The sequence below is a fragment of the Chinchilla lanigera genome, unplaced genomic scaffold (genome assembly GCF_000276665.1).
Source record: "Chinchilla lanigera isolate Chin_1 unplaced genomic scaffold, ChiLan1.0 scaffold00034, whole genome shotgun sequence".
NCBI classification, from domain to species: Eukaryota; Metazoa; Chordata; class Mammalia; order Rodentia; family Chinchillidae; genus Chinchilla; species Chinchilla lanigera.
In genome coordinates, this window is record NW_004955435.1 from 7,532,156 (window position 1) to 7,547,585 (window position 15,430).

Here is a 15,430-nt window from a genome sequence, read left to right on the forward strand (position 1 = left end):
TAAATTTCTTATCCTAGTGACTAAAATCTTTCCATTAAGAAAATATTTCTATTTTTAATCTAAAATTTATCATTACAATTTTAATTATAATTTTTATGCTTTGGTCTTTGGGAAAATTCAGCAGTCAAAAACTTACAACTTGATGACATAATTTTCAACCTAATCTAAACATTCTACCTTAGGTACTTCATATAAAGTTTCAATCAACACTATTTTTTTTTTTTTTTTTGGTACTGGAAATCGAATTCATAACCTCAGGCTTGCCAGGCAAGCACTTATGCTGCTGAGCTATATCCCTGGCCCACAATCAACACTATCCTTTAAAGAGTGTATTTATCAGGTAGAATTCATATGTCAATAACAAAAATGTATCCATTTTTCATGGAAAATTTTTCCTGAAATAGCAGTAATTAGTATACATATAGCACAGGTTTCAAATATGGACTTTAACACATTTGAAACATAAAAGTACATACTAGAATAAATAATGTTAAATAACTGTTTTAAAGACATGCCATTACAACTTGGCATGGTGGTTCCTGCCCATATGCCCAGCACTCTTTGAAGCTGATGCAGAAGTATCACAAATTCAAGACCAGCCTGGGCAACTTTGTGAAAAATTGCCAGGGGAGGGGGTACAGGGGATGTAGTTCAATGTGAACTCCCTGTGTTCAACTGCCAGTATGAGAAAAAAATAAAAATAAATCTAGTACTACACTATGTGATATATGTGCTATAAATTCACATATATATGTAATAAAAGTTATGGTGTATGATGAGCATGACAGAATGAATAGTGATACTTAAGATGAACTTGAGATCAACAGATGCACCCATGAATAAATTTGATATAAAAAGGTGTAATAACTATTATTTGGTTTTAATTTTTTAAATTGTGATCAATTTTTATTTTAATGAAGAATATACCTTTAAATAAAATATATCTTTGTTGTAACTAAGTGGTTCAGAAAACATTTTTACTGGTGTCAGAAAGCCATTTTGTAATGCGAAGAGCATACTTTAGTCTAAGAGAAAAACACAAGGGTTTCCCAGCTTAATAGTATGCTTGGTTTCAATAATACTCAAATACTTCACATATTAATTCCTAATCCCTGCATTGAGTTTAACTTGTGCTCCTCTCTGATGATTATGAAGATATGGATCAACATACATAGTTTTTTATATGGTTTCTGTTTCATAGCAGGTATTCTAAAGGGGACAGACTGAATATGCAAATTGATGTCTATTCAGTTCTGATACACACTTTGAAACACTTAAAGATGAAAATTGAAATTTTGAAGAGTGTACATCTTATTGCCAGGAGAATATTTTAATGCATCTGAAAAATCCTCATGCTTCTGGTTAATAAATGTGAAATTTCCAATACTCCTCCTGCTTACATTATTCATTAGTAAAGAAGTTGCTTTTATATCTTCCTATTATGGAAGATAGGGTGTCTAAATACACTTTTTAAAGATCATTTATTTATTCTGTAATTAATAGTCACTATTTTGATATTTTAATGGTGATCTTCATATTATTAACTTTTATCAATTGTCACTTTAATAACAGAAAGGAATTCCCTGCCCTCCAGGAATGCGAGCTCAAAATCATTTGCATGAGGTATCTACCCTAAGTGTTTGTTCTTATCTGAAGCATTCATTGCTGGAATCATGTGTATAAGACACAATGCTATGAGAGTGGAGAAACTTATACAGACACATAAATTCTATTAACCCGAGGGGAAGAGGATTTTACCACCTTACATTACATTGTTGCTCCAAGAGTAAAACAAGAGAAATTATCAAATTAGCCAAACTAAGCACCACATTAGAATGCAGAAAAAGCTGACCCTATGCTAATGAGCATATATTTAAAAAAATTGTATTTATAAAAGAAATTATATTATATTTAAAAATTATATTTAAAAAAGAAACTTTTTGAGCATTTCTACAATTCTATTAGTCTACTTTTTTCTAGTTTTCTCTTCTCAAAATCTTTAACCCCTTTCCTGTTAGAAAAGTGTGAGGATATGCATCAGCATTCAATTAATTTAAAAAATTAATTTTTACTATTTAAAATGTTTCTACTGACTCTAAAAATATGCTGACTTAATTAGTTTAAGCATTAGCTTTCAAAATCAGAAAAATTGTGCATTATATTCTTTATACCTGAATATTTAAATTAAAACATTGAAGTAAAATACATTGCCATTTAGCTCATACAGAATACTCCCTCTTGCTTCAAACACACCTATCCCATCATTCTTGCCACTCTCTGAAGCAGTTCTGGAACTCCTCTCACATGACTGTCTTTATAAGTTGTGATCAAAAATATGAACAGTTCTGTCTGTCCAGGGCCATTCCAATGGAAATGCAGGCTCTTAAAAACGTTACGTGTGTCCTCTTCCACCTTATTCAATGGATCTGGGGCCTTGAGACTTCTGGCTCTTTCCCCACGTCAAAATGACCATGAAAGGTAAATGTTTTGAACTGACTCAAGACATCAAAGCAGCCATGGCAGCTCAACTAAAGACACTCAGAAAAGGGGACTTCTGGGGCTGGGGATTTAGCTCAGTGGCACAGCCCCTGCCTGGCAAGCACAAGGTCATGAGTTTGATTCCTGGTACCATAAGAGAAACGAAAAGAAACAAAACAAAAAAAACAAAAAAAAAAAGAGAGAGAAGAAGACTTCCAGGACTGCCTGAACAAACGGTAAGGACAATGGGGTATGTGTTCACAGTGAGGGGTACTGTTTTGAGGAGGATTACTGACAATGTGTCTTTTACTGTCATAAATTATTCATTTAAACACACACCATATTTTTCGATCATGCCTCATATAATTGATATGTATCAGTTGCAGGCAAAGGTTTTTACTAAATTTTTTTTTGCGGGGGGGAGTTTCCGGTACCGGGAATCGAACTCACGACCTTGTGCTTGCCAGGCAGATCCTCATAAATTATATTATTATATTCATCATATATTATATTCATCATTATATTATATTCATCATAAATTATAGCAACAGAAATTGTATTGAAAATTCAATAAATGAACAAGAGTTTTGTTCAAAACAAAACTCAAATTTGAAAATTCAATAAATGAAATAAAGAAGAGCACCGTGCCGCTGAGCTAAATCCCCAGCCCCAGTTGCAGGCAAATGTAATGAGTGACCAGCTTAGGAAATAATGCTACACAACTTCCCTTTTCCTGCATTATCACACTTAATACATAGTTAGTGTTATTATATCAACTAGTGATTTCATAGAAGAAAATAAAATATTTACCAAGTATTTTTTTTCAGTATCATTATGAAAACCTGCCAGGTGAGTCTTAAAATCTGTAGTCCCAGCACTCCCAGAAACTGGACGATTCAACTACTTTTATTGTATTTCAAATAAGACTAGCACACAAGAATAGTATGAAAGTAATATCTACCAAGACCTATTTCTTTCAACAAAAACATTCACATTAATATTAGGAAAACATGCATTAAGTATACCTTCATCCATATGCCCACTGAATTCACCTAAACATTCATACAAGGTTTCCCTCAAACCCACACTGGTCCTAATGAATAAGTTCTACATGAGTAAATACAAAAATAAGATAGTCATAAAATGTTTTCTTAACACTTTGTCATGTTAAAATGAGTTATTATATATTCCAATAAGCTTGTATTTCAGCCTATAATGGTATCTCCCATAGCATGATCAAAAGAAATAATTAGCAAAGAAATAGAAGTAATATTAGTAGCAGCAACAGTAGTGGTGATAGCAGTAAAATAATAACATGAACATACCTGGAAATAACTGTTTTGTTGGGGCACTGAGTTGTGCTAACTTTGAAACTCTGTAAGCAGTATCTGAACCTTTTGAATTCTTTCTGTTTGCACAAAATCCTGTTGTTTTTGATATTCCCTCTGGAGAACTGTGAAAATCTAGTGCTTTTAGTACATCAACTGGAGCAGCTGAAAAATAGGTTGAAAAAGTCATTGAACAAACAATCTGACATAAAAATGAGTACTTTAATAACAAAATAGTACACCATTGCATTCTTGAAAGCTATTATCGTACCTCCCTGACATGCAGGTAGCAGGTTGGGCAGTGGGGCTGCAGATAGTAATATAGACTGAAAACTCACTCTGAAACGCAAAGTATCTTAAGTCTAAATAAATTTATGGATAAGGAAGATGGGTTTTTAAATAGGCATACTTGTGTATTTGGAATGTAATTACACATTATTCTAAATTATTAAAAGAAAAATTATGGAAATCAGACACTTTGAGAGGATTGTATCAGATATGACTGTCTTTAATTCAACCTTGAGATATTTTTAAGAGAATTATAAAAGCATTTTTTATTAGTCCTGCTTACAATGGTCATTCTTTTAGATGAGTAGGATAACTGATCATTCTTACTGGCTTACTTTGTCTTATAAAACTAAGAAAGTAACATTATAGTAAATTTTAAATCCAGAGACCCTAACAGATGCCATCACTTGATTAAGTTCCTTGGAGGTATTATTCTCAGAAATCATATCCTCTTATCCCAAGTCTTCTTGGGATAAGAGGAGAAGATAAGAGAGAACTGAAAATCAAAGAGCAAGCAAAGGATACTCCTAAATTCTGTATAAATCCCAAGGCTATGATATTTTTCCCACTTCATTACCCTCACTATTATATACCACAAAGGAAAGTCTGCAGAAACTTAAAACATACATATAATAGTCTAAAATTATCTTGACCCAGTTAATTGATTCCTGATGTTGATATTTATTTCACATTAAATTCATATTTCATGATATAAATTACTCTACAGGAAAATGTTACTGAAAAAAATGAAGCATCTTATTTGCTTGTTTCATCTTTTTGAAAAGCCATTCTCAAAATGAACTGAGTAAGACTCCAGGATAGACATGAACCCAGCCCAAAGGCTGTGATCCAGAGAAGAAAAGAGGGCAGCACATGGTCATGGTCAGCCTCACAGTCACGTCAAAACTGGGCTTACAGCACACAGTGTACCAGAACTTTCCACTGTTCTACAGTGTCTTTAACAAGATGACCTTTTCCAGGAGTACAGGCTTTGTCAGATTTGTTCCTTTCTACTGCAAAATGAATGTGATAAGAAAAATACACACTCCCCACAAGACTCAACATAAGGGCTCCTTTTTAAAAGTTGGACAAAGTTCTTTGTAAAGACACGTGATATGATATCAATGTTCAGTCCTCAAAAAGTGAGTAAAAATGAGGTACCTATGACAATGGTTTTATTTATTTATTTTTTCTTAAAAGGTATAGAAATCAAATCAAAAAAAGTAAAATTTAGTGAATCAAGTCTTAAAATTTTTGTGCAGACAAGCTAAATAAATTAAGCCTTTTGGAATTCAGTTATTTGATTTATACTCCTCATATACAGAGTTAAATAAACTTTCCTATAATTATCTACATTTAAAATGTCAACCCAAATCCAGTAAGTTTAGGTGACTGGATCATAGGGGTGCTATACTCATCATTATTAGCCTATTAATGAGTTCGGTAGCTACTGTGTAATTCAGAGTTGCCCCAGTCAGAAGAGGGTGAATGCGGGATGGAGGAGGGACTTGGAAGGGTGTGTTCTTGTGCCTGGTTCCTCCTCATGCTCTGATTTGTGCCTGTGACACAGTGAACAGCTTGCCTTCACCATGCCCTTCTGCCATGCTAATTCTGCCCTGGAACCAGTAAACCATGGACTGAACCCATTGAAACTGTAAGCCAAAGTGAAACTATCCTCCTTTAACTTGCTGGTGTCACATATTTTTATCCCAGCAACAGAAGAATTTGCTTCATACACATATGTAAGGAAACTATTCTTCATATTTTGTTAGTTCTATTTAAAGATTAAAAGCAATAACTTATCAAAAATTTTCCAATATTCAAAGCAATTCTTAAATGCCCTTACTGTTTTAATTCTCTCTGTTCTGAACTGGTACTGCGGACTATGCTTAAACATTTCACATAGTGTAATTCATTACAGTATTGTGTGCAATAATATGTTTTTCTGATTTTATTGCATAACTGTAAGCTTATTTAAATGGCAGAACAGGACACCAAAGTCCAACACACCACTATAAAAGCCACTTCATATACTTTGGAACTTGAATATTCCCTGAAGACCCACGTGTTTAAGACTTGACCCTGTGATGCTACTGAAAACTGGCAGCACCTTTAAGAGATGGAACCTGGTGAATAAGTTAGGTGGCAGAAGGGGTGCACCTGGCCCCAGCTCCTTCCTCTCTCTTTGCTACCAGCTTCTGTGAAGTGAATGCTTTGCCCCACAACTCGTTTCCTGCCATGACAGGCTGACTCATCAACTCAAAAATATGGAGGCCATGGATAACAAACTGAAACCTCTGAAACCATGAACCAAATGCATCTTTCCTGCTTCTAAACCGATTTTCTCAGGATTCTGTCACAGCAGCGGAAGGCTGACTAGCCCACCGTTCAGCCAACTTCCATGTATCTTTTCATCAGTCTGCATACTATAGCTTCCCTGAGCTTCCAAAAACTGTATTTTAAGTCCCTGTGGTGCTTAAACCCCTTCAGCAAGCCTCATCGACTTCCAGATGTTGTCCACATTCTCCACTCCCCACGTGTAACATCTTGACAATGAGGCCACCCTTATTCTCCCAGCTTTACGTCCACTGCAAGTTCATTCTCATCTCTCCTTACCCAATTCTTTTCTCACTCTACCATACTGAATTCAAATGATCCAGAAACATACCCTGCGGCCTTTATAACTCCTATGGCCCCTATCTGAAACATTTAGGTTTACCTCTCTTGAAAAATGAGAACAGTTATATTACCTTCTCCTGAAAACATCCCCTGCCTCCTAAAGCTGAGTTAGATGCGTTAATCTCTAGCATAGCCCCAAACACTTGGTTTTAATTATTTAATTACTCGCCTACCCTTGAATGTTTTTCCGAACTTGAGAGGAGAGGTATATGCAAACACACACACTCACACACTCATTCACACACACCACAGAATATGAAATGTTGATTGAATGTGAAATGCATGAAAATATATAGAAAATGTCCTCTGGAGTTCACAGGATTTTCTAGTCGTGAAACAAAAATTCTTGAGGCCCCACTATGTCCTTTCTGTGGACCCCCACTCAGCAGTTTGATCCCAAGTCTCTGATTCTTTCTTTCCCGTTGCCTTCAGTCTCTATATGAATTACTCAATGTATCACAGTACTTTGATATTTTTTCTCTGCTTCCTCCTCTAAGCTTGCTCACACATTTCTCTGACGGGAAGTGATCAGCAGCATTCTATAAGGCTGAAAAGAGGCAGGCTGCTTCTGAATTCCACCTCTGCCGCGTAGCATCTTGGACTTTGGGCATATTACTGAACTGCTCTGTGACGCAGCTCTCACATCTTTAAAATGGGAACCATAAAATGATTTACCTCAAAGTCTTTGCCAGAATACTTTAAGTATTTATAATGATGGTTGATGACGGTGGCTGGGAAAACTGTACACACAGGTTAATGCCTTTTTGCTGTTTTTATATAGTACATTAGAGAAAAACTAGTTTTACATATGAAATGGTTTAAAAATAAAAAGGAAATTATTACATGAGACATTGAACTATTTGAAACTTAAAACTTCAGTATCCATAAGTGCGGTATTTACTGGAATATAACTACTTGCATCCACTCACTATCCAGAGCTAGCTTTGCACGAGGAAGAGCTGCAGAGCTATGGCAGAGGGTGTCTGTGTGCTCCAGTCACTAAAATATGGACTATGTAACCCACTGAGCTGATGTAACCCACTGAGTTGTGTATGGTAGCACATACACAACAGTCCCCAGAGTTGAGGGAAATTGAAGCAGTCATACTTGCCCAACAAGATATCAACATTGCACAAATTACGTGGCCCAAATTCTGCCTGGACACACCCAGGCTCCTGAAGACCTGGAGAACTGTCATCTCTGTGTCATGATTTCACAGCCACAAATTCAAAATGAACCACTGTGAAGTCAAAAGAACACAACAGAAAGGACATAGAGTTTTTCACAACACTTATTCACTCACCCATCCCTAAATGCATTGGTCCAGGTGGAATAAAGATTTTTCAGTTTCTAAAAGGTACCTTGGTTTATTTAGGGGTTTTTCCCACATCCTTCCTGAATTGGTTAAGAACATCGGACTGATTTTTCTACCCTGTCATGAGAATCCTTGGAGAGCTGTTAAAGCATACATTCCTCGGTCCCACCCAAGAACTAATGAATTGGAATGACTGTGATGGGGTCCAGGCATCCATAAATTTTAAAAGTTTCTAGAGAATCTAAGGTGCAGCCAGGTATGGAAACTGGCAGATTCAGACTTAGCCTTTTGGTTTAAACCTAAGCATGGCATTCTCCAGGAAGTCTTATTTCACTCCTTCTGTGTAGGCTGTGTAGCCCTCCCGTAATGCCCTATTTCACTTGGATAACCCTATGCTGTTTCATGTGCTACTTTGGGCTACACTCTCTCAAGCACACTATAAATCAGGGTATTATTTTTCCTGTTACATACCCTACAGAATCTCTTTGCCTGTCTCCCTCTCTTTCTCTCTGTAACTTTTATGTAATTTCTTGCATTTGCCTGCTCTGGCATATTGTTAGAATTCCAGGCAGGTGCTGTGCCACTGGGCTATATCCCCAGGGCCAAGAGAATGCTACTGATGTTCCCTGCTGTATTGTCAAGACATACCCACAGAAGCACACAAAATAATCAACAGAAATATAATGAATGAATGAGTAGCTATACCTTGTCTCTAAATTCAAGCATCTTTACCACCGATCTGGTAAGAGAAAGGAAGAAGACTGGAAGGGATATTTAATAACAACTTCAGTAGTTTTCCAAATTTGGTCATTTCACCTGAATTAAAACTCAGATATGGTAGAAACACAGGTGGCCTTTGTATTTTATTTTCTAGATATTCACAAATCTGTACCTCCCATCAAAGACAATAAAAGAAGCCATCATGAAAAGAAACAAAAATTATAAAAAAAAAAAAAACAGGAATAATTCTAACCCATTTAAATCCAGTCACAAAATTGTTTACTTCTTCAGGTGAGTATCAAAAAAATACAAGATTGTTACTGTGTATATGTGGTAGTGAGAAGAATGATAAAGAGAAGTGACTATTATAGCTACCCTGCGAAGACTACATATAACTATTTAAAATCATGATAGTTCTTAATAAAGAGTCTATAATTTAAGATCTGACCAGAGTATGGACAACAACTAATAACTCAGTTTGTACACTGTGAACCACCTAATTTCTAAGCCAAACTCATTATTTATTAGCTAACTGTATGATTTGGGGTAGGCTACTGTTATGGTCGATACATTGTGTCAACTTGGGGAGTCTAGAGGTTTGGCTAAGTGACTCAGCAGGAAGCCAGCATGCTTACTTTGTATACATCCTGAGCCTATGGAAGAGGAGGGCATGGAGATTATGTGAGAGCTACATGCCCTTTAGGTGGGGGTAGCCTGTTTACAATGTAAGGCAGGGAAAGAAGCTGCTTGCCGCCATTCCTCCCTTTTGCTCTGGCTGTTTGCTGTTCGGCTGCCATTCCCCCCTTTGCTCTTGTTGCTTTGCTACCTTCTGCCTTGGAGCCAGCCAAGTATGGACTGAAACCTCCACAAACTGTAAGCTAAATAAACCTTTCCTTCCTTCATTTTGGGCATTGAGTATTTTGTCTCAGCAACGAGAGAAAAGTAACCAAGACAGCTACTTAGCCCTCTAAAAATTTGTTTCTTCAACTCACCTTCATTTTTAGAATTAGATGTGATAAGGAAATTCAATGTTTGAGACTATATAGTAAGTATTCGGTACAATATCTAAAAGTATCATTTTCTAAAATTTTCAATGTTTCTGAACATCTCTAATAGCTCTAGCAAATACCATGCACATTTCCCCAGAGATGTAATTAAGTTGATTCTTATCTGTTTTCTCTGGCTATCTTGGGAAAGCTTTTATCAGTAGAGGGAATACTGAATAGCTTACTATCTCTAAATGTTCATTACATGTTATCCATACAAATTATGCATTGCTTAGCAATCTCTCCAGCGGGTTTATATGTTATCCCAGTTACATATAACCCCAAAGAATTTTGTAGAGTTTAGGAAGCTTACATTTTGTTTACAGGCTGGTCCCACGTGGATATTCTCATGTTCAACACTACAACACCACCTTCCAACACAACCTGACATTAACATACCAATATTATAAGCATTTTTCTTTTTCAGTTTTCTGTGCATTACATAGAAATTAATGTAATTACAGCTTACATGCACTAAATCTGAGACGAGTTCTTTATTAAAATGTTTATAATTCTGATAGAATATGGCACCTGGGACTATTGTTTCACTTATTTTGAATGTATGTATTTCATATATCACCTGTGTACTATAAACCAATGTGAAGGATTAGAAATACTGCAATAAACTTATGGATCTAAGCTAGCCTACATTTTTATATGTATGTAAATTCATATTTAAATGACTTAATGGTACAAATAAATTCATAAAACTCCTGTTTCTACATCCTAATAAAACCCCTTCTTAGCTGAAATTGCCAGACTTTTATTTTTATTCTATAATCTCTGTAGCCATAATAGCACAAAGTGAGAGAAATGAACTACTTACATACATTAGAAAATTGTAAGATTATGTAAGAAATCCTACTTCTACAGTCTACACTAATTACTCTTGGAAATGAGAAAGACTTCATAATATCCTTTAGTACCCCATTTTCCCCAAAGGGCTCTAAAATCAACTAACAATTATGGATATACATGTACACAAGATAGCTAAGATAATTGTACTACTGATTTCTATTTGTTTATTGAAAGGAACCATTAATGTGTAATTGTTTTACCAATCTTACATGCCTATATCTGGTTATCTGAGTAATCAATTTGAAGATAACAATATGTAATACAACAACCATTGTTAATTTCCTACCCCCTTGTCTGAAATTCTGTATCTTTGTTTTTGTTTTGTTTTGTTTTTGTATTTGTAAATTTGTTTTGTTCTTTTCTCTTTAAGATAAAATAATAATAGTAACAATAAGTGTATTTAATATACTCCCCTTCCCCCATACACACATATAATACAAATAAAGTAATTATAAGTATCTACAAAGACCAAATTTTAATTACTGTTATAGGCACCTAAGTTAGAGAAAATATTATAGGCAGTCAGTGCAGAAGACAAGATACCTTGCAACTGTGGGAGAGACAGTCACCTCTGCTGTGGGCCAGACCTCAAGACAGAGCATAAAAGGAGCGCACCCACAAACTTCCCTGAGGATAAGCATCAGGGATTGGTATTTTAAATAGGTATCCATCACTTTGAGAAAGCCAGGAAGAGCCACTAACCCAACCCCCTACTGGGAAAGCCCCTGTTCTGCATTCATGCCCACTTGCTATGTGACTCGCTTCCCCATTTGGTCCCCATTTAATCAATTTGGCCTGAGCAATTATGCTTGTAATCTTATGGGTTGACTATAGTTTTCTCCCACCTCACATCCTCCTTTGGATTTCAGATTTTTCCCCACCTTGGACCCACCTCATGTCATAGATTTGCTATACAAAATTCCCTAGAAAAGCAGGGTCCTTGGCAACCTAGGGCCCCCTTCTGTCCCTCTCTCAGATAGAAGCTTTCTTTCCCTCAATAAATATATTCTGCTCTTAATCTCTGTTATTCCTAAAATTCATTCTTCAAGTTTAGAGAACACAAACTCGTACTGGACATCTAGCAGGTTGGGAGTTTCTTTCTCCTATATCATTACCATCTTGTAAAAAGATAGTATCTGATATTCAAACAACGAGTAGTACCAAGTTGAGAATAACATGTGCCAGGCACAGTGGTTCACTCCTTTAATCCTAGCACTTTGGAGGCTGAGGCATGAGGATTGGCGTGAGTTCGAAGCCAGCCTGAGCTACACAGTGAGTTCAACCACAACCTGGACTATGTAGCAAGACCCTTTTCTCCGAGAGAGAAAGAGAGAGAGAGAGAGAGAGAGAGAGAGAGAATGACATGGGCAAAGACAATATAAACTAGTAATCTTGAGTTTTAAATATTTTATAATTAACTTCACAAAACCAAGCACTTGGCAACATTATTTGTACGACCTGTTGAGAAAATAGAAACCAAATGATAAAATATAAATTTACTATCTTAGAACTCCATGACAATAGTAATTTTTTCTTTTTTTATTTTAAAAATTAAAAATCTGACAAAACAACAATGAAGACAATATCAAAACAGCACAAAAACAACAAAAATGATACATGACATCAAAACAAAATGATAAGAATTAACAATGGCTGCTACATTACATACTCTTATCTTCAAAGAAGTTGTTCAGTCCACCAGACATAAGAATGTAAGATTGATCAAACAATCGAAGACAGTAACAAGTAAAAAAAAAAATTTTTAAATAAAACATTGGAAATGATGCAGAGCTTCAACATCCAAGATGGTAGGAGTTCAACAATGGTTCTTATACTTCATATTGTTGTTTTGAGATTAGTCATTCTGATTACCAAGTTCAAGCATGCAGAATTGGTCAAGAAAAAAGAAAATTTTAAGCACTGACTGTTCCTCTCAATAAACCGCAGACATGAGCAATGCACCTATTCCAGCTATCCTTATATATAAACTCTCTTGAAAGGTCAAGAATAAATACACAGTGAAATATTCTGAAGTAGAACTATTGAAGAAAATATGACTCTCATCAAAATTAATTGTATTTACATCCAATTATTGACTGGTTACCATTTTAGTCCTGACCTGTGCAGTTATTGAGAGAAATGCAAGATTGTAGATTTAGCCTTGTTTAAGAACAACATATCTGAGTATCTGCTTGTGTGAGTGCTTATCTTGACAACATCTTATCTGTAATTGTTTTCTGGCTCTTTAGCTGGGAATATCTTTTATATATTGTCTAGATAATATCTTAAATGAGTGGGACAAAGTACGAACTCCAATTAAAATTCCTACACAGTCATCATCTCTTAAAGCTGCTGGACCAATGGCCATGGTGATCATCAAATAAGAAAACTACTTCTTTCTGCAGAATTTGTCAGAGCAACTACGTGTAAATTGGTAAAATGAAAACCTAAGGTAATTATTGTATAAATGTAGCCTAGATTCTGCAAACATCTGAAAGTCCCAATCATTTAGGTCAATATTTATACTTCAAAACTATCTGACTCTATGTTTTATGTGAAATATTAAAACAAAACCCACACCTCTCATTTAAATACATCACTACTTTTTTACATGATAAATATCTGATTTAGTACTAGCAAGAAAAATATATTAAGCTAAGATTACAGAACAGGTGGGAGAGCCATCAATTGTGACACTGGATAAGAAAGACAGGAAAGCCTTCAATAAGTATGGTATCTGGGTAACATCTGGAAAGTCATAGGAGGCTCCTCTTCATGGTGTTTCTGCAGAATAGGATTCTCAGCAAAAAGGAACAAGTTCAAAGAAGCTGGGACAAGTGTTGGCTCAGAAACGTGGAGGAAATGTGAACGTGTCCACAATGAGAACGTGGTTACAAGACATGAGGTCCGAAGACAACAAGGGCATGTAGAAGCTGACTGCATAAGGTTGGTGAGATCTCCACTGAGATTAGATTTTATGACGAGAGATGGAAAATCATTGCAACACTGAAGGGAGAAAGGTGATACGAACAAACGTTTTCTGATGACTTGTTTTCCTAGCATTTTTAGCATCACAGCACAATTGAAAGGAAAGAACAGAAATTTCCCATTCAACTTATTTTTTGGACTACTGTGACTGCTGTGTTGAGAAAGACCAGCAGGGCAATAGAGCAGGATTACAGAACAGTGAGGAAGCACACGCAGTCCTCCGGATGTGAGATGCTGCTTTCTTGGACTGCGAGGTGAAACAGTATGTCAGCTTCCTATCCGCTGTGTGACTGTTTGATTGACCACTGTCTCTCCAAATACGTCGTGAATTCTATGAAACAAGATCTTGACTAACTCTATCCAAGAACAAGTCTGAACCTACATCAAACCTCTAACCAGCACTTGCTGAATATATGATTGAATAAATAAACTCAGAATCCAGCAGAAACACAGCATAGCTTTTTAATACAAATTGTTGAATGAATAAATTAAATGGATTAATTAGTGTTTCACTGTCATTCTTGTAGTAACACACATAATCTATGAGAACAGAAAGTGACATATTCTCTTGGTAGTTGCAGCACCCAATACATTTGCTACACACAGAGATGACAATCAAATACGACGGACAAAAAAACAAAAAACAGCTTAAAGTGAATCATTGAAAAATCCTCCATTTCTGATTTACAAATTGCCGAGGTGATTTTTTTAATTTATTTAAAAGTTAAAATTATATTTCCAGTACAATCATTTGAATTTAACATTGAGAAGAGCAGTGTTCATTAATTTTTAATTTATTATATGCTCCAGAGAGTACAGTTAAGGGAAGGTACTTTCTACATTGTAACCCATGGGTCTGCTCCCTGCAGGCCTTGCTGAGCTACTGCTGACTCTGACTACTGTGTTAATCGAATGATTTGCACATAGAAAGAATTGCCTTCCATTTGACTTGTGGTGTTTTGTTACACAAGCTAGGCACAACTGCATTTTTAGCATATTTATTGCCTGTTTCATAGGGTTTATAAATCCTTGACTATACATCAGAATTATCTGTGGAATTTATAAAGTGCCTATTCTTGGATGGCATGCAAAATCTACCCAATCCAAATCTCCACGGTTGGAACGGGACAGAATTATGGCAATAAACCAGAAAAGTCACCTCATCCTCTTGAGGGAAAATCCTTTTATCATCCATTAAACAATATTTTCTTGGCCATCAGTTATACCCTAGATACGGTCCTATATGTAGAATTTCTCCAACTGTAATATAATAACTGTAATATATCTATAGTACATAATCCAAAGAAAGAAGAATTTGCTATGATAATCATATAGAGGGGGCCATTATTTCTAGGAGTTATTAAGGATAATCAGACAATCCTCAGTGCATAAACCAGTGTACAAGATGTATTTCATGCTTCTGTTGTATCATGAAGGATATTCTTGATAAGGATTGGAGTTTGGGGTGAATAGACTGTGCTCTAGGATGTCATGTAAAGTCATAGCTGAGGTGAAGTACTGTAGGAGACAAATACACTGGACAAGAAAGTGAGAAATTCCTCAGTGTAAAGACCATAGTTAGCTTTGAGGCAACCGCAGCCTGGTATTTTCAGGAAATCAAAATAATATCAGCAGAAAGTTTGCTATGCTTCTGTAAATGTGGGCTGTAATTAATAAGCATCATTACATCATCACATCTAGGTTTTTACTTAGGTTATGAAAGAGTAAGT

At 35.7% G+C, this 15,430-nt stretch overlaps 1 protein-coding gene across 1 annotated transcript in view; it reads right to left on the reverse strand.

Annotated features, from left to right (window-relative positions):
• The window catches only part of Col11a1 (collagen, type XI, alpha 1), a 192,619-nt gene extending 179,539 nt beyond the window's left edge, over positions 1-13,080 (reverse strand). Inside the window, exons 1-2 of the mRNA XM_013516403.1 lie at positions 13,020-13,080; positions 3,804-3,971 (exon numbers count right to left, since the gene is read on the reverse strand). Coding sequence (XP_013371857.1) covers positions 3,804-3,971; positions 13,020-13,080 — 229 coding nt within the window. The remainder of the gene's footprint in view (positions 1-3,803; positions 3,972-13,019) is intronic.
• Between the last annotated feature and the right edge of the window lie 2,350 nt (positions 13,081-15,430).